The sequence below is a fragment of the Vanellus vanellus genome (assembly GCF_965231255.1).
Source record: "Vanellus vanellus genome assembly, chromosome: 2".
NCBI lineage: Eukaryota > Metazoa > Chordata > Aves > Charadriiformes > Charadriidae > Vanellus > Vanellus vanellus.
Genome location: NC_138906.1, coordinates 3,933,903 through 3,954,172, shown reverse-complemented (window position 1 = coordinate 3,954,172; position 20,270 = coordinate 3,933,903). Strand labels below are relative to the sequence as shown.

The following is a 20,270-nucleotide window of genomic DNA, read 5'->3' as shown; positions in this document are numbered from 1 at the left end:
TGTACTGGTGAGGTTCCAGCAGTATCTGGGAGGTACCAAGCAGGGAAATAATCACAAGCTGGTTTTGGAGCTCACATCATTAGATCTCCTGCTGTGCTGCTCCTCTGAGACGGGATCAGACGACAACCACTGATCCTTGAACTGGGTCGAACTTCAGAAACGTTCCTCTCCTCCCAGACATGCAGGGCTGGACAACCCCATCCTCCCCCTCCCTTCCCTCTGCATTACCTCTGCTCTTTCCCAAGTTTAATCCTGCATTGTTGTGCTACCGGCTGGGATTTTTCCCTCTCTGCCTTTAATCTCCCTTGAGCCCTGGCGTGTTTTCCTTTTCGCTGTGCTGCTTGGCGGGTGCTGCCCTCCGACGTTTGCTCCCACATTCCCCACATCACAAGGTGCCAATCCCTTCCCAGAGGAGCTCCCAATTGATCGGTGGGTCTGTGGTTTCTCTCCCGGGTCCTCTCCTTCACCCAGGGAAGAGCACTCTGCTGCTCCGGGGTCTTCAGTGGCTTCAGTGGCTTTGCACAGCGGCTGGACCAGCTCCACGCTTTGGGAAGCAGCCCTGGATTTTCCAGAGCTTCTCGGTGCGCTGTGTTGTTTAGGCTCCCTACAGCCATGGGGAGAGACAGGCATCTCTGGGAGATGGTTCACTGCCCCTGAGTGAGACACTTGCCTGAGATGAGAGGACTCCAGTGACGTCCATCTGTCCCCATTCACTCTAGAGAGAGTTTAAGTGGTGAATCCAGACTTGACACCCTCAACTGTTCCCCATGCCTCCTAACACCAGCACTGCTGGGATGCTGTCCTCATGATGGCTTTTTGCAACATCCGCACATGTGGTCCCCCGCCTTGTGTTTCTACCATTTTTTGCTGTCAATGGAATACAGTAGCATCCATCCCATGACCTGCCATCAAAATGGGTGTAGACCACCCATTGGTATGGCCCAGGCTGGACACACAGCCTGTGCTCTATGTGTTAATCCTGACCTCAAAAGGTCTGTAAACCTCCCTGGCTCCTGAGCAGGGGTGCATTCTGCTCAGATAAGGCTGAGTCCTCCCCAAACAAGTTTCTGCCACAGCCTGGTGGGACAGAGGGTTGATCTGGTGGATCCAAACCCTCTGAGCAGCTCTGAGCTCAGATAAGCAGATTTGCTGGTGAAAACAAGGCTGTGGTTTTTATAAGGGAATAAGAATCAGGGTTATCCTGCACTCTTGCTAGTTTTGGTCTTTACTGAAAACTTGTAGGAAACTTGGATGGATTTCCTGAGGGAGATTTACTCATCCTTCTTCTTTTGCCCTTCACATTTCCCAGTGTAGGGGACACATGGTGCTCTCAGAGCCACCATGCACCTCTCCTCAACCCTCCCAGGGCTGGGCATGAAAAGCCAGCAGTGCTTTATGCAGCTTAGATCCATAAGCTTCAGATCCTCTCACCCATTGAGTATTTGGTCTTCAGATTAGTTTCCTTCTTACATTTTGGGTGGCGCGTTTCCAGTCTGGATCTCAAGCACAGTATTTCTTCCTCACTTGTGTGTTTACTCTTCCCTCATTTCTGGTTTTCATTTGCTCACACTGGTTGGTCGTTGCCATTTTATAATCTATTTATGTACAGGGAAGTCAACAGGATTTTCTGGGGACTTGGTTTGAGCCTTGCTGCCCTGGAGAGCCAAGGCCGCATCGGATTGCTACGGGAGGTTTTTCTCTGATGGTAGGGGTGGAATTTGAGGCAGACATCAGTTCAGAGCCCTCTGCAACCCTTATCTCTTGTAGAGGCTTTGATCACAGTAGACTTGTCCCATCTGTCTTCTGTTTGCTGGGTCCAACGTGTCACCATCAAGGTAAGCTGGTCTCCAAGCAAGTACCAACCAAACCCTGAGGGATTTAGCATCTAAATGCAGATGAGATGGCACACGCGGATGTGATAAAGGTGAGCAGTGATCATAGTCACCATTCCGTTATCTCTGTGAACACATGAATGGGTGAATCGACGCTCCTCGGGGCACTCACTTGAGAGCGCTGACTGCTGTATAACAGACAACGCAGCCCCAAATGAGGTGGCCTGTTCTGAGACAGCCCTCAGCTGACTGGTCCCAGTCTAACAGGACTACAGCTAGTGATTTCCAATCACCAAGAGATAAGTCAGTTATTAAGTATGTCTCTAAGCAGGCAATAGTCCCCCAGCGACATGGCAGTGGGTGAGGATGCATGGAAAGCATCCTAAGGGGAAGCAGTGTAGCAGGATCACTCCCTCCCGTACAAAATTTTAGAACAAGACAGGTGAATGAAGGAATTACACTCAGGTCAGGCTGAACAGGAAAGTGACCAGTGCAGGGCTATTAATTTGGATTTGCAGTTGCAATAAATAATTGCTTTTCTTGGCTTCTCAGGCAAGTTTTACTAACAGGCAGGCAATAATCAGATCAGACAAGATACTCTTCTCCAGGGGAGAGACGAGCAGTTGATAAATCCTGCTCCACAGAGGCATACGTTGAGGCTGAGGGTCTCCTGCACAACACTGAACAGTGAGACAGGGTTGAGATAACACCACTTGGGTGCTCCTGGACCACCAGACCCCCTGGACTTCTAAAGTAGTGATAAACGAGGAGATAACTTCAGGCAAAGGGGAGCAAAGCCCACGTTATCCCATGAACTGTCTCCCTAACGAATCACTCGGTGTCTAAGATTAGCTCCTTCTGGCAGCTCCAGCAGATGCAGCTGCTGGGTAAATTTAGATCCTTAGTGAATGGGTTATTTTCTCTCCTGGAATATCCAAGTCAGGAGGACAGTGCAGAGTCACTGGGCTTTGCCATGTGAGTCACCCACTTCAACACCGGGAGGTGGGTGACTCTGTCCTCCTGGGTGGCCAGGGACCGTGAGCTGAACCACCTGCAGAGACAGAGCCCGTGGTCTCAGCACCTCAAGGTGGTTTCAGCTGTACAAGAACACCCACATCGAGGAAAAGAGCTGAATTTTATGCTGGGAGGAAGCACATCATGGCATAGCTGTCTTGGTGGTAAAGAGTAAATCTGAAATAATGGAGACATCAAGAAACATCTACAAAAACTCCAGCAGCAGATCTGTGTTAAAAAGGGATGTGCCTGGTAGCTGAAGGGGTTTGGGGGATGTGACTAGAGATGCCACCACGGCACAATAGCTGCTGCTACTTCCAACATTTTGGGTCGGGCTCCTAGGAATAAAAGCTCTATGGATGAAAGCTTGATGGCACTAAGGTCATGATATTTCACCAGCATGAAGATGGAGTCAAAATAAAGGTGAATATGAATCAAGCTGCAGCTAAACCTCCGATCTGGTGATGCTGCTAAGGTGGGTTTCTACCAAACTCAACAGTGTTTTATCTTGGGTCACAATTAGGGGTGGGAGGTGAGAACTCGCAACCAGATCCCTGTGTCTCTCAGCTCTGATGGCTTTTTGTTACCCAGGTTGTCACCTGCACTACAGCAGCATTACAGGCGCCACAGATTTCCAACATTTATTTACTACATAAATAAATGACATTTATCAGGGACGTCACAAATTACTTTGGCAGAGCTGAAAGCTGGCTAGGAACCAATCCTGTTTCATCCACAGGGAAGCCAGAATACACCAGCACCGAGCTTCTCAACCCAAATTACAAAGTGGTCCAGACTCTGCCCTCACCAAACATCAACAGAACTCAGATATAAGGCCACTGAAAGTTACTTTAAAGTGTAAGAGAGACAGAGCTATTTTTCAATTATTAACCCACTTTTTCCCCAAGGCACTGTTTCACACGTACATTTGTTCAATGCACTCACTATGCAGTGTCCCCAAGTCTACTTCTCCAAGGAGTCTATTGTGGGCTTCCACTCCACCACCGAGTCCCAGATCACTGCCCTTCATTCAGGGTCTTTCTCCTTTGGTTGTACCTATGTGTGTGCTCATTCAGCCATGCAATCACTGGCTTAGGCTGTGTGCACCAAAGTCAGTTGAGTAAAGGGATGGATGGATGATGAGCAAGAGTTGGCTATAGCATCTTCTGTTCCTCAGCCATGAGCAGGAATGTGAGCTTAAACCTTTGTCCACAGTGTGTAAAAAAACGCAAATGGGATTTGGTTTGAGTCCCAGGACACGTATCACGGCAGGATGGTCATAGTTGCCACATCAGTCTCAGACCCAGCAGTGGAGGCCCCTATCGGTCTGAGGTGGGGCCTGGGGACCAAGCAGTTGTGACCCATGTGTTCTGTTTCTTCAGCATGCCCGGTCTTCGGGCAAGTTGTACACAATGTGCGATAGCTGTGAAGCAGGTACGGCTCCCACACTCTCATTAGCTATGCCTGATGTTGGCACTAAATCATTTTTTAAGACTTTTAGCACTGAAGGGACCTGCTTCGCAGAGATCGTAACAGCTATCACTCTGCAGCGCTGACAGTGGTGGGGAGATAATTACCCTTCAATGTGCCATTCCTGGTCCTCCTTCCCTTTCTATAAAGACTGTACTATTTATTTATTAGCCTCTTGGTAGGTATAGATCATGCTGAGCCATTTCACACTCCTTACTGCACAACCATAGATGCTGAACACTTGACAGTGGATGCTGACCATTTCTTGTAGTGAAAGAAACATGGGATGCTTGGGCTGGAAGCTACCTGGAGATGGTCTGCTTAGAGCAGGCTCGGCTCCAGCTAATCCCTTTCTCATAGCTGTGTGTTTCTAGCCCACCCCAAAACCTTCAGCTGTGGGACTTGGAGAGTCTCCTCTGGGAGACCTGGGGTACAGGTCCTGTGGGAGAGCCAAGTGCTGGTGGACCAAGCGTTATGGGAAAGGTGGGTGAAATCTCTAGGCCTACTTAATGTCAGAGGGTCAGAAAAATGATGGGGATGGCTCTTGCCAGCATTAAAGAAACGTCCTGGGAGCCTGCCTCAGCAGTCTGCCACACATGGGGAGCCTGAGAAATGCCCACGGTGTAATAGAGAAAAATCTTTCCTGCAGCAAGGGGGTGACCTGCGTCTTCCAGGTGACTTCTACATGGGTGAGCTACAGCAGTCCGATTTTCAGGAGTGCTTGGAGAGCTCCTGCCAGTAGCTAGCCTGGCAACGGTGGCTGGAGGGCAGACGAGGCTTTGGGACAAGCCCGCTGATGCCTTCTTCTACTCCACCTTTGCTTTGTCACACTTCTCCTCCTCAATGGCCAGGATGCGCTCACGCTCTTTGATCAGCTGCACTCCGCAGTATGTGATGAACCAGATGGACAAGGTGCTGACAGGGAAACCTAAAAGGTGGAGGGAGACATGGTCATCTTGGTGTAGCTACTTGCCTAACAGGGCCAGCTCTTCTCCAGCATTGCTGCCTCTCAGGTGGGTTTGGGAGGTCCCAAAAGTTCATGATGGCCAACAACATTTTCCATTGTAGATCCAGACCTACAGCTTCACTGAGAGAAGAGAGAAATTCCCAGGATTGGATTTTAGATGAAGTGGTGCCTGAGCCCACCAAGGCATCATGGGCCACAGTTAATGTGGGAACATGCTGGAGTGTCATTGAGCACTCCCTTACCTCCAAAACTCCTTCTGCCCCCCAAGTTCAGACTTGGTGGTTGACTTTCTGCCCATTCAACCTGCCCATGTCCATCATTTGTTCAGCATGGTGACTTTCTGGAAGCTTTGTGCCCCACTGACGCTGAGGATCAACCCCAGCTTTGTCCCATACTTAGTGGGGACACAGTGTGCGCCCAGGAAACACGTTTTTTGTCATCTAGGTAAGTGACTGAGAGCCAGGAGCTCTTCCTCTGCTTAGGAAAGGTCTGACGGCATTTGTAACCACGAGTCTGGTATCCACAGCAGAGGGGAGACGCAGGCTTTGTACCTGCTAAAACAGGACCTCTGAAATGAATAATGCAACCAGCAAAAGCCAGCTAGCTCAGCGGGCAGGCACTTCTGGCACACCGAGCCCAGAGCGTCACATTATCCAATTCCTACGCCAGCCCTGTCCCAGAGAGGGCTGGAGGACATGGGCTCCTAATGGCTATTTATACCCTGGGCTGCTCAAGAAGACTTCAAAATAGTGCCACCATCCACCAATTAGAAAGGTACAGATAAGACCATAGCACGAGGATTTATAACTGTCACCTTCAGGTTGATGCAGGAGTATCTGCTAAAGCAAAAGGAGATGGGGTAGGACAAGTAAATCCCTTTCTCCAGCAAGGGGATCATTTCACAGACCACCTTGGTGGGGCGAATGTGACCTTTGTGTTGCTGCAAGGAATCGAAATCACAGCATCGGACTGCGCTAGGAGCTGTATAAGCACACCTGGAAGGCAGCTCATACCCCAGAGAGGTCACACAAGAAGAGTGGGAGCTAAGAAACAGCTACTTGCACCTTTTGAACGATACTTAAGCATATTGGGAGCAGCCACGTAACAAGCCAATGGCCAGGCCACCAAGAGGACTTGAAAGTCCCAGTTCTCAGCTCCCCTACTAGTGTCCCCCCACCAAGACAAGGGCACCTTGATGGGGAATGCTGGTAGCATCTTACCTGTCAGAAGCAGTCTCTTGGTGACCAGCAGTGCAAACTCCAGGCTGTTGAGAGCTAGGATGTTGTAGAGGACGATTGCCCAGAAGTTTGCTGCCCCAAAAACTGCCCTAATCCGCCGAGACATGGCCGCTGACATTTTGGCCTGTGGAAGGGAGAGGAGCAGAGTGTGAGGAAAAACAGGGCTGTAAGGAAAGGGGACGCAGTGGTCCAACTCCAGTCAAACTCCAGCTGGGATCACAGAGGGGTAGGCAAAAATTAGAGCAACCTTTGGTGCCTCTGGGATGAAGAAACGTAAGGACAAGATACAACTTCTGCTCTTTTGCTGGACTCGAACGTATTTGGGACTCTGGACTGGTGTTTCAAGGTCCCATGAGCAGAGGCAAGATGTTACACATGGTTTCATGCTAATTGTAATGGCTGAGTACTGCTTTCTTCATCTCTTGCCTTGGGTGAGCCATTCCTCAAGGCAGACAAATGCTGTTGTACACCAGGATTATTATTAGCCCTACGTGCAAAGTGCTCCCAGCTCATGGTAGAAATTGTTTCTTAGGAATTAAAAACAACAAAAAAAAAAGAAGCTGAAAACTAGTGACAGCAGCGGAGTGAAATTATCACTGGCGGTACATAATCCTCAGGAGCAGCTGCTGCGAGAGGAGTGGAGAGGAGGTTTATAGCAATCTTCAAAGAGCACGATGAATCCCCAGGCCACTTAGTGCTGAGAACTGCGGTGCTGCAGGGGAGGAGATTTCACTGCCCGAGAGTGCTATAATCTGATTAGAAGTTCAACGAGAAGAGCAAATGGGAGGATTGCTCTCCAGAGTTTTTATTCAAAAGGGGTCTTTTCTGAACCCGTGTAGGACCTCCAGACTTTAGATTGGGTGAAACAAATAAGCAACAGAATTGTTTCCAGGGTGGAGTTTTTCTTCCAACATGTCCCTGAGGCACCTTGGTCCCAAACAGAGACGGGGCACTAAGCTTTGGAGTGGTTGGAAAATAATTAATTCTAGTACTTAAACATTTGCTTTTATCAGAAATCTGATCAAAACCAATCAGAATGCCAAGATGTTTTGCAGAACAAGAAGAACAAACGTTTTCCATATGGAAATGTACAAACATTTCCCTGTGGACAGAGCTCAGATTTCGTGTCCATCTGTGCTACTTCAGTGCCTCATTGGGGCAGCAGTACTTATTCTCTTGCACCTTTGTTTTCCCTCCACACCCAACTTAAATTTCCCGTGAAGCATCACAGTGCCTGGGGACAATTTGCTCTGGGTGGGTGACACCGTGCCTAAAATGAAGAGATACAAAGCACCAGGACTGTGTTTCCCTTGCACAGCTGAGCAGCTGATCACAAGGAGGCTACAGGCCACAGGAGAGACCTTCAGGTGTCCATGCAGAAGGCTTAGACATGGAGCTGCATGGCATCATCAGGGATGTTGCTCTTCAGTCACAGCTGAAAATGGATCTGACCTCTATAAACAAGTTTGAGCTCCCTACAGCCATGGATGTTCTCCAGCAACACAGTTTGACCCCAGACCCATTGATCTTTCCCCATCCACTTGCACCCATCTCCTCACCTCCAGTTTGGCAAAGGGCTCTTGCTGGAAGAACTTCTGCACCCAGAGCTCAAAGTTGAGGCCAAAGCAGTTGAAGACAGACCAGATGTAAACGATTTCACAGGGCCCCAGCCACAGGGTGGTGACGGCAAAGGTGGCAATTGTGGCCATGAGCTCCTTCATGATGTGGTCATGGTTCTCTCCAATGTGGTCATACACGTACCTAACAGCCAAGAAAAGTGGTCGGTGCTCCCTGTAGTCAAGGAGAGCCCTCTGGGGTCCCTCCTCCCACACTTACCCACCAAGAAGGATGTTTTGACTGACACGTTCTAGCCATAAACTGATTTTTGCTACAGTCCAGCTATACGTGGCTTGTTTTCCTCACAAACCTATAGCTCCTTAAGGACAAAACACCACCCTGTCCCCCTCTTGCAGGTAAAGGGTTGATAAAATGTGTGCATCCATAGAGCTGCAGGCTATCTCAGACTTGCTGGTGCACAGGATTTCAGCACAGAGGAGCCAGCACCTCCAGTACAGGTTTGCTGGTGTGTACTCATGGCTGAAGAGAGCTGAAGGGCTGAGGGAGATGTAGATGGAGCTCCGGCCACCCTTGTTGCTCAGGATATGGGAAACCTGGGCTCAATTCCCCTTTCCTCCCGGTGGAATATGAACCTGACTCTTCCTCCCTTGAGGGACCACTAAACCCATCAGGCCTAAAGGGTTTTCTGGGACAAGACTTATTCCCAACTTTGGGGGGGGGGGGGGGGGAGAGAGGGCAGGGTCTGTTGCACTTTGTGGTGGTTAATTCAATGGTCTTAAGGGGTAAAACAGACCAAATATGACTTCATGCCGTAGTGGGATTCACCCAGAAGAGAGGACACCTCAGCCTTGGGATAAACAGCATTTAATGCTTCATTGCTATGTGATGAAAGAGAAGACTCTGAACCAGACTGGAGACAATTGATTACGCACTTACTTGCATAGCCAGTCATTAATCCCTCTGTCAAAATGCCTAAAATGCAGATGATAAAGAGCATGTTAAAACACTCAGTGTAATGACGCCCTTCCATGCAGCAGTCAGCTATAGAAGGTGCCTGGTCCCCTGATGAGGTACTGCTTGAACCTTGTTCACAGCCGTTGTCCGTGCTCCTTCCTTGAACAGGTCCTCCCACTACCGGCATGGTTGTAACCTATCTTTCCCATTGCTTCCTGCCCAAGAATATTTCGCTGGGCTATGGCCAGGTCTGAACTATAAGTTCAGTATAGATTGATCAATGTAGGTAGTCTCCAACTTACAGGCCAGCTGCTCAGAATCATAGAATGGTTTAGGTTGGAAGGGACCTTAAAGATCATCGAGTTCCTACCCCCCTGCCATGGGCAGGGACACCTCCCACCACACCAGGTTGCTCCAAGCCCCATCCAACCTGGCCTTGAACACCTCCAGGGATGGGGCAGCCACAGCTTCTCTGGGCAACCTGCGCCAGGGCCTCACCACCCTCACAGTAAAGAATTTCTTCCTAATATCAGAACATCTTCCTAATATCAGAAGCACAGCCCAGACCTCCTCCCCGCCATGCACATTTCAGTCTGGTCAAACATGTCATCTCTCTTCATCGATGCACGCAGGGTACTCACGTTTCTGCGAAGACATAGAGCATGGTGATGCATTTTGGGGGCTGGGGTGGGTCCAAGTGGTCCAGTCTGGCGATGGTGTTGATGACCCCAAACATGACAGCAGCTTTCACCCAGTCGTACACCAAATTGGAGTAGGCCAAGCCAGCTGGAGCAAAAATGAGTCAAACACGTGAAACGGAGCACGGGGTGCCTTCAGGACTCTGGGGGACATCATGTCCCGTGGGAGTGTGTAGTCTATTGCAACAAACATAACATCAAAAGGACAGTCTAATGTTGTCTTGGACCCCCAAAGCTTTTTAAAACTAAGTAGCTTTTTAAGAAGCTTGAACCAAAGGACAATATCTTCTTGGGGTATTTGTGAGCAAACTGTTTATTGGTCTTGGCAGTCCAAGATCTCATTTCTTCCAGCACAAGATCTTTCCTCCCCTCTAAGGTTTGTTAACCTATGACGACTCATCACAGTTCTCGAGTCTGACCACTGAAGTTTTATTGACACCTTCATCGAAATACACCCTGTCCCAGCTCATGGTCATAGTTGTAACGTCGATGCTACGGCAGAGCCAGGGCTAGAACCTGACTTGGATATATGCCTGACACTGGAAGATGATTCCTGCAGGAAAAAACAGAAGCTAAAATGACTCCATCTTGGTGAGATTCAGCTCACAGATTACAGGTCACGCAGTGCCTCAATGTGAGCCATGCCTGAGATTCCATCATGGACAAGGCAGATACGGTCGATACAGTCAGCAGAGCCTGCAGAAGAGCTCAGCTCCCTCTGAAGTAACACATATGCTTGGTCAGTCCACCCAGGTCTCTTCTGACACCCTAAATTCATGCTAGTGCCATTCTAGCTGTATGAGGTTTTTCTCCTGGCCTCCAGCTGCCACTCTGGAGAGACTGGCTTCTCCAGCCTCTATTTGCTCTGTGTGCATGTCAGATACCCTATAGCATCTCAAATTCTGGCATCAGATGTGTATTTGGCCAGCTGAAATCCTCCATCCAGCTGCCAGCTGAATGACACCACTGCCACCACTAGTCATCCCAGGAGTTTGGCTTCTGAAGGTCCCTAGTCCAGCCCTGCTCAGAGCACAGCCAAAGTCAAACGGAGATCAGGTTGCTCCAGACCGTGTCCATTTAAGTACTGAATATCTCTATTTTTTTGAGAATCTATAAACCCCCTGAGGACCCACATTCAATGTCTGACCACTCTAAGAAAAAAATAAATCTTTACATGCAACCAGACTTTGCCTTGCTGCACCTTGTTCATTGTGTCCTGCTTCTTCCCTGCCAGCATCCAAGAGTCCACCTTCTCTACAGCCCTCCTTTAGGTAGTCGAAGACAGCAGCTAGAACTCCCCTGAGCCCTCTTTGTACAACTTACACCCTGTGACCATTTCAGTGGCTCAGAAACACCCCTGATGGGTGGCCACCTGTGAAGGCTCTGAGATACCAGATGTGGCTCTTGCAGCATGGGGCTGATTTTTGGAGGTTCTGAGCTCCTTTCCATTCCAGCCAAAGTCAACAGGAACAGCTTGGTGCTCAGCCACTTAAACCGCGAACTAAACAGTTTATTCCAGGACCTTAAGAGGGTGTCAAACCAACGCCATCTGACAGAACCCAGGTCTGTTTTATTGTGATTGGGAAGAAGGGGGTTTTACCCAAACCTGTCCAACATAGGCATTGACGAAGCCTCTCAATGGAGATAGATGGAGATGTGATTCACTCACCGCTGCCTTGAAGCTAAGTACAGGTATGAGCATGTCCAAGAATGGCCACTCACCCAAGGACCAGTCCGAGAGGCGGTTCACGAACTTCAGGTCAGAAGGAAGGGTGAGGATGTAGAAGAAGTGGAAGAAGATGTCCACAGCAATGATGGCCCCCACATGGAGGAGGGCATGGACCCGAATATTCCTCATCTCATCATCTTTGCGCCTCAGCTCTCGGGTGCTCACCTGCCAGGACGGCAAACCAGGAAAGGGCTCAGCTGAGAGACAGGATGGGGAGTATGTTCCTCCATCCAGAAAAAATGATCAAGGTCCAAATGGGGACTCAACGCTCTGCTTTAGAAATGACACCATGCACTACATAGACCAAGTCTCCATTGATTAAGGCAAACCCAAGGTGCTGAGGTGAACACATCCACAAGGAGCAGGACACGTCCCACCCACAGCATCCTTCCAACACACCCACCTCAGTGCTGAGCACGGCAGCAGTGTGCCTCCTGGATCACCCTCCTAGCAAAGGCTGTTCCCACCGCTGGGGTTTCCAGCAGCTCAGGCACATGGTGTGACACAGCAGTGACAGGTCTGGATGTACCTGAAGGACCTTAGGTGGGGTGAAAATCATACTGACCAGGGAGCTCCGTTTTATGCTCTTTTTGAAGGGACATGTTCAGAAAGTCAGCTTTGCTTAAGGGTGGCCCTTTGGACAGGTCACTAACGAGGAGCAAATGCCCATACCAGTCACATCTACAGGATGCCACAGCAGGAAGGACATCTGCATGCCCAGGAGAGGTTGGGAGCAGGGCTGGAATCCCACCCGACAGCTCTGCCAGGGCCAGATGCATATTTTTGGCCAGGGTCAATTGGGAGGAGGAGGAGAAGGATGGCTGATGCTCTCTGGAGCTTCTGCTGCAGTCACCTGTGGTTAATGAGAAGGAGTGCTGCTCGTGGGGCCATCCTGAATTGGTCGGGGGCCTGATCAGTGGGGATTTCTTCTCTGCTGTGTCTTGTACGAACAGGGGCCGGGCTTTGCCTCCAGGAGCTGTCACGTCTCTGGCCGTTGTAACATAAAAATCGTCAGAGCAAGCTCTCAGGATTACACTGGGCAGACTGACGTCCTTGCTTCCCCGCATTGCCGCAAAAAATTGCTGCTGTATTCAAAATCCTCTTATGTTTATTACTTTCCCTTTATTCCCTGCGAGAGGTGGGAGCTCTCCCAACATAATCTGCAGGCTGCCGCACCAGCCCCGTCGTCAAATCCAGATGATTCCCGAGTATTAAAGCCTTTGCCAGATTTTTTCATGTCTGTTATATACCAAGTGCTTTAAGGATACAAAGAGGCCACTGGACCCTGAGCTGGAGGAGAAGCTGAGGGAGAATGGGCTCCGGCATGGAGACACGTGAGAGGACACGGGGCCTCCGTTTCCCATCTGGCCTCATGTCTGTGCATGGTGGCAGCACTCTTCCACCATCCCTTTGGGATGAGGGCTGTTTTCCCCACATTTCCAGCCCTACAAAAGTGAATTAGTTCCCCTAATCTCAGTAAGGAAGATGCTTTTCAGCTGGAACGGGGCTGGCCAAGCCCTGGTACAGATGAGTACCCACCACACATGGGGGTGCAAGGACTCCATTAGGATGTAGCACCAGTAGGAGCCAAAGGGACACATCCATTCCCTAACTGGGCCATACACCCCACCCTGGGGAAGGGACTCCATCTTCCTGCCTCCATAATTGCTGTTGGGCAATTAGGAATTCACCTCTGCAATCAGCTCCAGCAGTGCAGGGGGACATCTAGCCAGGAGATGGCAGTGGTGGCCTGGCCAAGACTGGACCCCTGGCAGGGGCATGGAAAAGGGGTTCGGAACTTACTCCTTGTGCCTTCAGGGTGAGGGTTTTAAGCAGCAGATGGGGGAACTGCTCGTTAAGTGGCTGTAAACATCATGGTTTGGGTCTGTGCAAAAGGAAGAAGACCCTCCAGACCAAGCTTTGTAGCAGTGGTGGGAATTCAGGTCTTGGAGACACCAGCAGTTTAACGCCCTGATTTATGGATAGCCGGCTGCAGCGTTAGAAGAAGCCAAGGCTGCCTGTCTCATAGGAAAGACTGACGAAAACTGGGGAAGGAAGAAGATCATAGGGTGAGGAGGGCAGTCCAGGGCACTGCATCCCCTTCGGAGGGGCTTGGCCAATGGGGCTGCTGGAGCCGTGCTTGCCTGGACTGCAGCCCGACAGGTAACACAACTGGAAAGATGAAGCTTTAGGATGAAACGTTTCTTCCAGCAGCCTGGGAAGAAAAGCCCAGCTGGGGCCAGCTCATCCCTGGTGCTCGTCTGCTGAGAAAGAGCTGCTGGTGGACTCACCACATGGCGAGCATCCCTCATGGGGGATACCAGAGCTGACCTTAAGATCTTCAGGGTCAAATGCTATAAAAGTCCTTTTAAATAAATCCTGCAAGACCTGAGGGATCTCAATCCTGCACCTTTCAGCCTGAAGATTGAGGTTGTTAATGCCCCAGGTGAAGGAACTACCACGTTCTTGGATTAGGACTCATCCTGCCCACTGGAGGAAACAAGACCAGTGCAGACCCTTTCTTAGGCAACCACTACCAGCCCAACATTGGAGAGAAGGTGCTGAGCTGGGTGGGTCTTTGGTCTCCTCCTCACCAGGGAGGCTCTGGCTGCTCTCCCCTACCCTGGGTCGTTTTTTCTTCTGAATTCACAAATGTTTTTCCAAAATGCTCTTTCACCCAGACGTCGAGTCCAAAATTTCAATGTATCTGTTCTTTAAAAGGAAACGGAGGGGTGATGGCAATCCTTCCCCACACCACTGCTGACCAAGCAAGTGGTCCCTCCCTTAACAAGCAGCACCAGCTTGCTTTGATGACCAAGGCTGATCACTGCTGTAAAGGGACGTTGAGATGAGAAGAGTGAGGAGGGAGAGCACTGCCGTTTCGCTTGATCTTTGGGTGTGACACAGCCCCAGCAGTTGGCTGGCCCCAGCCTCACCTTCTGCTGATGTTTTCCAGTGCTTTTTGGAGTCCACTTTTCAAAAAGTCCCCTTGGTTGTGTGCGGTACAGGCAAAGAGTTGGGGCACCAGGGTATTTCACGGGGAGCGGAGGAAGCCCCTGGTTGCTGAAACACAGCCTTTCACCCAAAGTTACTTATTTCTAGAGAAATAACTTCATCTTCAGACACACAGACCATGCCTGGAAGTTCATGTTCCTTGGGCAAACCAGCTGGATGGAAATGGGAGACTGCCCTTGCTGTCATAGCCACCAGCATGCAGAGATCCTATGGATGGACACCATGTGTCTGGCTCTCACGGTGGCCTCCTGGCACCGCATGGGGGGGCAGCATGGAGCTGCTGGGGTGACAGCACACCGGAACCGAGGCACCGAGCAGCGCAGGTGCCCAGCAAGCAAGGACATGAGCTGAACCCTCCCCTCCTCATCCCAGCATGATGCTTTCACCACAGCAATGTCTTCCCTTCTGAACCGATCAATGGAAATGGCCAAAAAACCCAAAAGGGAATGTTAAAAACCCATCAGTTTATGCCCCTCCCCACTAAAGCCATGTCATCCTTGTGCAGCCCAGACTATGGCCACAGACTCTAAGTGACCACGAGAAGCTCGACAACCATTTGCACCTTCACTGTGGCAAAAGGTGGGGTTTTGTAGGCATGAAACCCAAGAAAATAGACACAGGGAGAGGTCCTCCTCCAGCCCAGCCTCAGGAGCACTCACCTGGGCATGGAACTGGTCAAACGTCATGACAGGCCCGAAGAAGAAGAATGGGAGGTAGAAGTTGTACTTGAGGAGGTCGAAGATGGAGTAGATGCCCTCTTTCCTCTCAGAGCTCTCGAGTGCAAAGCTCATGCAGCGCATGATGGTGAAGCTGCTTCCTCCATAGAAGAGGACATCTTGAAGATCAAAAGCTCCCGTTACAAACCCGCTCTGGATGAGAAACAAAAAGTTACTACCAGGAACGTGGTTTCACTTCTGTGCTCCCTCGCTTTGTAGAGGACATCACTCCTGGGGCAGCAAGCAAAGCCTCTAATTATGGTCTGACACCAATTGTCCCTGGAGCTAATTAGCTTTGCTGTGGGAAAGAGAAAACTGGGGCTCATTTTCCCAGCTGTCCCCTGCATCCTGGAGGAGCTGGGAAGTGGTAGATCCTTTTGGCCATGTCTTCACCAAGCAGCTACGGGCCATTGCAGGCTTGGGTCTGGGGTGGGATTGTCACCCCGTCACGGGGACATAACCCCCTCCCCCAGGAGGTGAAGGAAAGTCAGCACAAGCCTGATGGAGAGGGGGGAACGCATTTCAGGAGGTGAGCTGCAGGCAAGGACAGGCAGCACTGTCCTTCAAAGAGACTGAACGGCTTTATAAGGTCCTTCCTGGGCTTCTCTCCACCCACCAGTGAAAGTCTGAACTGGGCAGAGACCTAAGAGATAGGCATGGGCATCGCTGAACCCATCCCAGCACTGTGTTGCAGATGGGGAAACTGAGGCACGGGGCAGGAACACGTCTTGCCTGACTGATAAGCTGTTACCTGAGCAGCAAGAAGGACTCAAGTGTCCTGAGCTCTGGCCCAGCAGGAAGCCACCAAAACACAACATATCCTCTATGGGATTATTCCTAAACTCAGTGGCACAAGTGTCCTCCCTCTCAAACCCTGTGGAGCTCTGATGTAGCCAGGAGAACTGTCGAGGGTTTGGGGGGTGCCCCAGGAGCCCTCCCTGGAGATAAAGCCAAGGAGAGGGACACAAGTGGGCTGGAAATGAGGCAGACGGGTGGTGCAACAGAGCACCTACCTGCCAGGAGCTGAAGGGCTCCATCTTGAAGGAGGCGAGACAGCAAAACCCGGCTACGTAGCAGAGCCACTTCTGCTTGGCCATCGCAACGGAGTAGAGGACAAGGCAGTGGGAGAGGATGATCATCAGGTAGACGAGCCCCATGCTGCCCAGCACAGCCAGGACCCCATACAGCATGTACACCACGGCCCGGTGCTGCGAGAAGAGAGCTGTGGTCAGCTTGGTGAAAGTCCCAACCCTGCTCCTTCCATCCTAGAACATCCCCCCCATCCAAGAACACCCCTCAAGCCCCCTCCACACATCCCAGGTCACCCTGGTGCTTTCAAATCCATCCCACCACATCCCTGGCTCACCTGTGGCACCGTCATGGAGCAGATCTTGCCGAAGAGGACATGTCCCGAGAGGGCGAAGATGATGACGTTCCTGAACGAGGTGAACCACATCACCCACTCGAAATCAGCCACATCCTGCGGGAGCAGCACCGGGCGCCTTACTGCCCCCAGCCCTCGCACCCCTGCCCCAACACCCATCTGGATGGGAAATCACACGACTTTCCAAGGGTTTTGTTCCCATTTTCCACCCAAGGGCTCCCGAGCACTTAAGCTTGGTCATAAAACCCCAGGAGAGATGCGCAGAGGTTGCTCGTCTCGGTGCACACAAAGCAGAGCATCCGCGGCGCTGCAGGGCTGATATTCTCCCCGACTAGTTCTTTCGGGAGGAAAAATAGGAGTCACGTGGACTTTGCAAAAGTGTGTCAGCAGCAGAAAAACCAGCTCTGCTTCTCCAGCGGTCAGCGCCGACCGCCTCGCCGGCAGCTAGAAAAGACCGAGTCCTTCCTCCGCTTACCATCTTCCTGCCGAAGTAGTGCCAGCCCGGCTTTATGCCGTCCCGAAAGGCCTTTCTGTTCACGCTGTCTGCAAAAGAAGCGGAGTTACGGGGAGAGAAACAGCTCTGGGAAACAGGACCCGGGTTTCGGCAAGGCAGGAGGAGCCTTCCTCACCGCGACGATGAGCCGTCAGGGCTCAAACACCCCATCCCCAAAGTGTCTAATCCCCACGGACCCCCATAGGAATGAGGAAACTCAACTATTTCCACCTGACTTTCCAGCAAAGCCATTGCGTGGTGCCACATCCCAGGGACCCTCGGCCAATCCCATGACATTTTCAGGTTTTTGGGCTTCCAGACCAAAACAAAAATAAATCTGGGAACCAGCCCACGTGTAGGCAGGGTGGTTGCCTGGTCATTCCTATAGTTCCTCCCTTGCCAGATAAAAAATTTAGGAAAGAGAAGAGCCTTGGGATCCTTCCAGGGGTGAGTGCTGGTGTCTTTACAAGCCAGTTACTGAGGATGAGAATTTTTTCAGATCACTTTAAGATGATTTGCCCTATTAGCTTTAAATTCAAAATGCACCTAGACCTTCTGGAGAGTTGTGATGTGCCACAGCCTCTTACCCTGAGCCATGGAAATGGGGACAAGGGGCAACCAGGCAAAACCCCGTTTTGAACCACGCAAAGGATTCCCAAGCTGTTCTCTGCAAGGATTAAAGCCAGGGATCTGCTGCTGGTACCGACAGCTGTAAAAGCAGCCACCTTATGTCCATCCTCCCTCCCAGGGCCTGCTCCGGGGGGGGATGCGATGGGGGAAGCATTACCTTGGGATGCTTCGAAGATCCCGCTGCCGCTGTACACCACGGCGCACGTCACTACGAGAGCGTAAACCCCCAGTTCGTAGCTGGGGAGCATCGTTTTAACCCCCATGGGGGCAGGTTACCACCCCTGTTGGTGCGGGGGATCCAGACCTGGGAAAGGGAAGGAGGAGAGGGGGAGAAAAACCAGAGGTGAGAACTCACCTGCCCTCCCACCCCCCCAAACACCTTAAATTGCTGCTGGTCCTCAGCAGCTGTGCTTTATGGACTTCCTTGAAGGTCAGTAGCTAAAGAGAAGAAGGTGGTATCACCTGGGGCTGAACCCTGGGAAGCGACTCAGGTGCGGGGAGCCAGGTTTTGGGGGGCAGCTCAGCCAGGTGGTGCTGGGAAAAGGGCTCTTCCCAGCAAGCTGTGTCCATCCCAACGTTCAGAGGTGCTCCAGGATATCAGGAGCCCAGGATGAGGTGTCTGTGATGTCCCTCTTAATGCCTAATCAGATGCTTAGAGGGGATCCAGGATAGAGCCCTGTGCTGGGTGGGATGGGATGGGATGGGATGGGATGGGATGGGATGGGATACCCCCAGAGCCCTGAGCTGCTGCTCACCTTCTCCTGGGGTTTTGCCCAACCTGGAGCTCTCGGGGAGGCTCCTAAATCTCTGCGGTCCTAAACTGCTCCCAGCCACAAGCCTCAGGACCCCCCCGACCGCTCTGCCCCAGCGGCATCGGCACTGCTCGGGGGATGCCGCCGTTCAACCTTGCAATTAGCCCTGGGCTAATTATTCCTGCTAAGGCTAATTAACCCCGGCGCGACGTGCCTCCCAGTCCGCCCCGAGCTCTGCAGCCTCCCGACTGCGTCCGGCAGCTGCTAAAAACGCAATTCAGGGCTGGAGCAGGCGGGTTGCGGGGGGAGGGAATGGGTGCGGGGGGGAGAGGACATCCGCCACCACCACCCACTCGCGAACATCCCCCGCGGGTGGGGGGAGGACGGCCCCCGTGACGGCGCGGGGCGCTTTGGAGGGAATTACGGAGCGAAACTCCGCTTTTCGGCAGCAGTAAAAGGCGACCCGGGTACCTTTTGCTTTCGCATCTGCATGGCAAAGCTTTTGCCGTGAGGGCTTATTAAATTTCTATTTTTTAATGACTTTTTTTTTTTTTTTATAATGGTCGCTGAATTTTTTTAAGAGCCGGGGAGGGAGAAGGTCGTTGGCAGCGATGCGGGGTGACCCCATCTTCCCCAGAGCTGGAGACAAAGCTTTTCCCGGTGGGAAGGGCCCTTCTCCCGGGCTGGACACAGCACCCGGGAGTGCGGGGGTCGCTCCCCGGTGCGGGGCCGCTGCGGGGCGGGCGCGCTGCCACCGCCCTGCGGTCCCCTGCGGCGGGAGGGCGCTCCCGGAGGTGGCTTTAAAGAGCTCTTTTTAAATCCTTTCCACGCTTTTTAAGTAATTTCCACGCTTTTCAAGGCTTTTTTGTCCTTTTGGGGGGGGGGGGGGGGGAGGGCAAGGCCACCCCGCAAATAACCACGGGGGAAGGTGGTTTAACCGCCCCCCCACCCTTCCCAGGACCCTGCGGTGGGTGGTGGGTGCTGTCCGGGGACCCCCTCGGACAATTTTAACTCCTGATCGCTCCCGAGCTGTCGAGTCAGGTGCATGGGGGGGGGGGGGGTCCCCAGCACAGCCCCCCCGGCTCCGAGCATCCGCGGGGCAGCAGCATCCTCATCCCCCCCGAGTCCCGCACCCCTCCCCGGACCCCCGGCCGGGCGGTGGGAGCAGAGAGAGGTGACAAAAAGCCCTGAAACTGCGGGAACAGCGTGTCACCACCCCCGGAGAGCCCCCCCCCTTCCACCCACCCACCCCCTCCCCAGTCCCGCATCGACCCCCCCACCGTTACTGACCTTGAGTCCCGGGGTCGCGGGTGGAGGTGGATGAGGGTGTGGGGATCCGGCGTCCGGCACTGCAACGGGGAGGGGGGGGGGATATTTTGGGGAGGGGGAGGGAAGCGATGGAAGGTTTTGGGGGCCGTTGGCTTTGCCCTACAGCATCTCTCAGCCTGGCTTGGGGGGATGCGTGGGTGTATTTTTGGGCTGCCGTTCCCCCCTCCCTCTCCCCCCCCCCACCTTGCCCCTGGAGGAAGTTTGGCCGGGAGTGGAGCGGAGCAGGCGGGAGGTATTTTTATTTTAAAGCAGCACTGCAGAGGGGGGCTGGTTCAGGAGCTGTCTGTCACGGCAGCTGCTGGAGAGGACCTGTGTTGGCTGCCAAAACTCACCCCTGGGCCAGGGAGCATGGCTCCGGGGTGGCCACAGCAGCCCCCGGGTCACGGCAGCCCCCCACGCAGGGCCCGGCTCCTTCCCAGGGGTGTTTTCGGTGCCCCTCTTTGAGCCCTGCAAGGGAGGGGACAACTCACC

General features: G+C 52.2%; 1 protein-coding gene across 1 annotated transcript; it reads right to left on the bottom strand.

Annotated features, from left to right (window-relative positions):
* Positions 1-3,472: 3,472 nt before the first annotated feature.
* HHATL (hedgehog acyltransferase like) lies at positions 3,473-20,004 on the bottom strand. The gene is made up of 12 exons (XM_082478970.1): positions 19,761-20,004; positions 17,876-18,022; positions 17,071-17,138; positions 16,578-16,691; positions 16,225-16,419; positions 15,155-15,364; positions 11,474-11,645; positions 9,695-9,839; positions 9,036-9,071; positions 8,081-8,282; positions 6,504-6,645; positions 3,473-5,244 (listed from the first exon to the last, which is right to left on the bottom strand). The coding sequence occupies exons 2-12, from the start codon at positions 17,979-17,981 to the stop codon at positions 5,123-5,125; spliced, it is 1,512 nt and encodes a 503-aa protein (XP_082335096.1). The 5' UTR covers positions 17,982-18,022; positions 19,761-20,004; the 3' UTR covers positions 3,473-5,122.
* Between the last annotated feature and the right edge of the window lie 266 nt (positions 20,005-20,270).

Excerpts from the sequence above, each read along its gene's own strand:
- HHATL (XM_082478970.1), bottom strand. The coding sequence starts at position 17,981 with ATGGGGGTTAAAACGATGCTCCCCAGCTACGAACTGGGGGTTTACGCT. Across the intron at positions 16,420-16,577 it reads GCTCCATGACGGTGCCACAG|CACCGGGCCGTGGTGTACAT; the intron begins GTGAGCCAGGGA and ends CTCTTCTCGCAG. Across the intron at positions 9,072-9,694 it reads CTCTATGTCTTCGCAGAAAC|GCATTTTGACAGAGGGATTA; the intron begins GTGAGTACCCTG and ends TCTGCATTTTAG.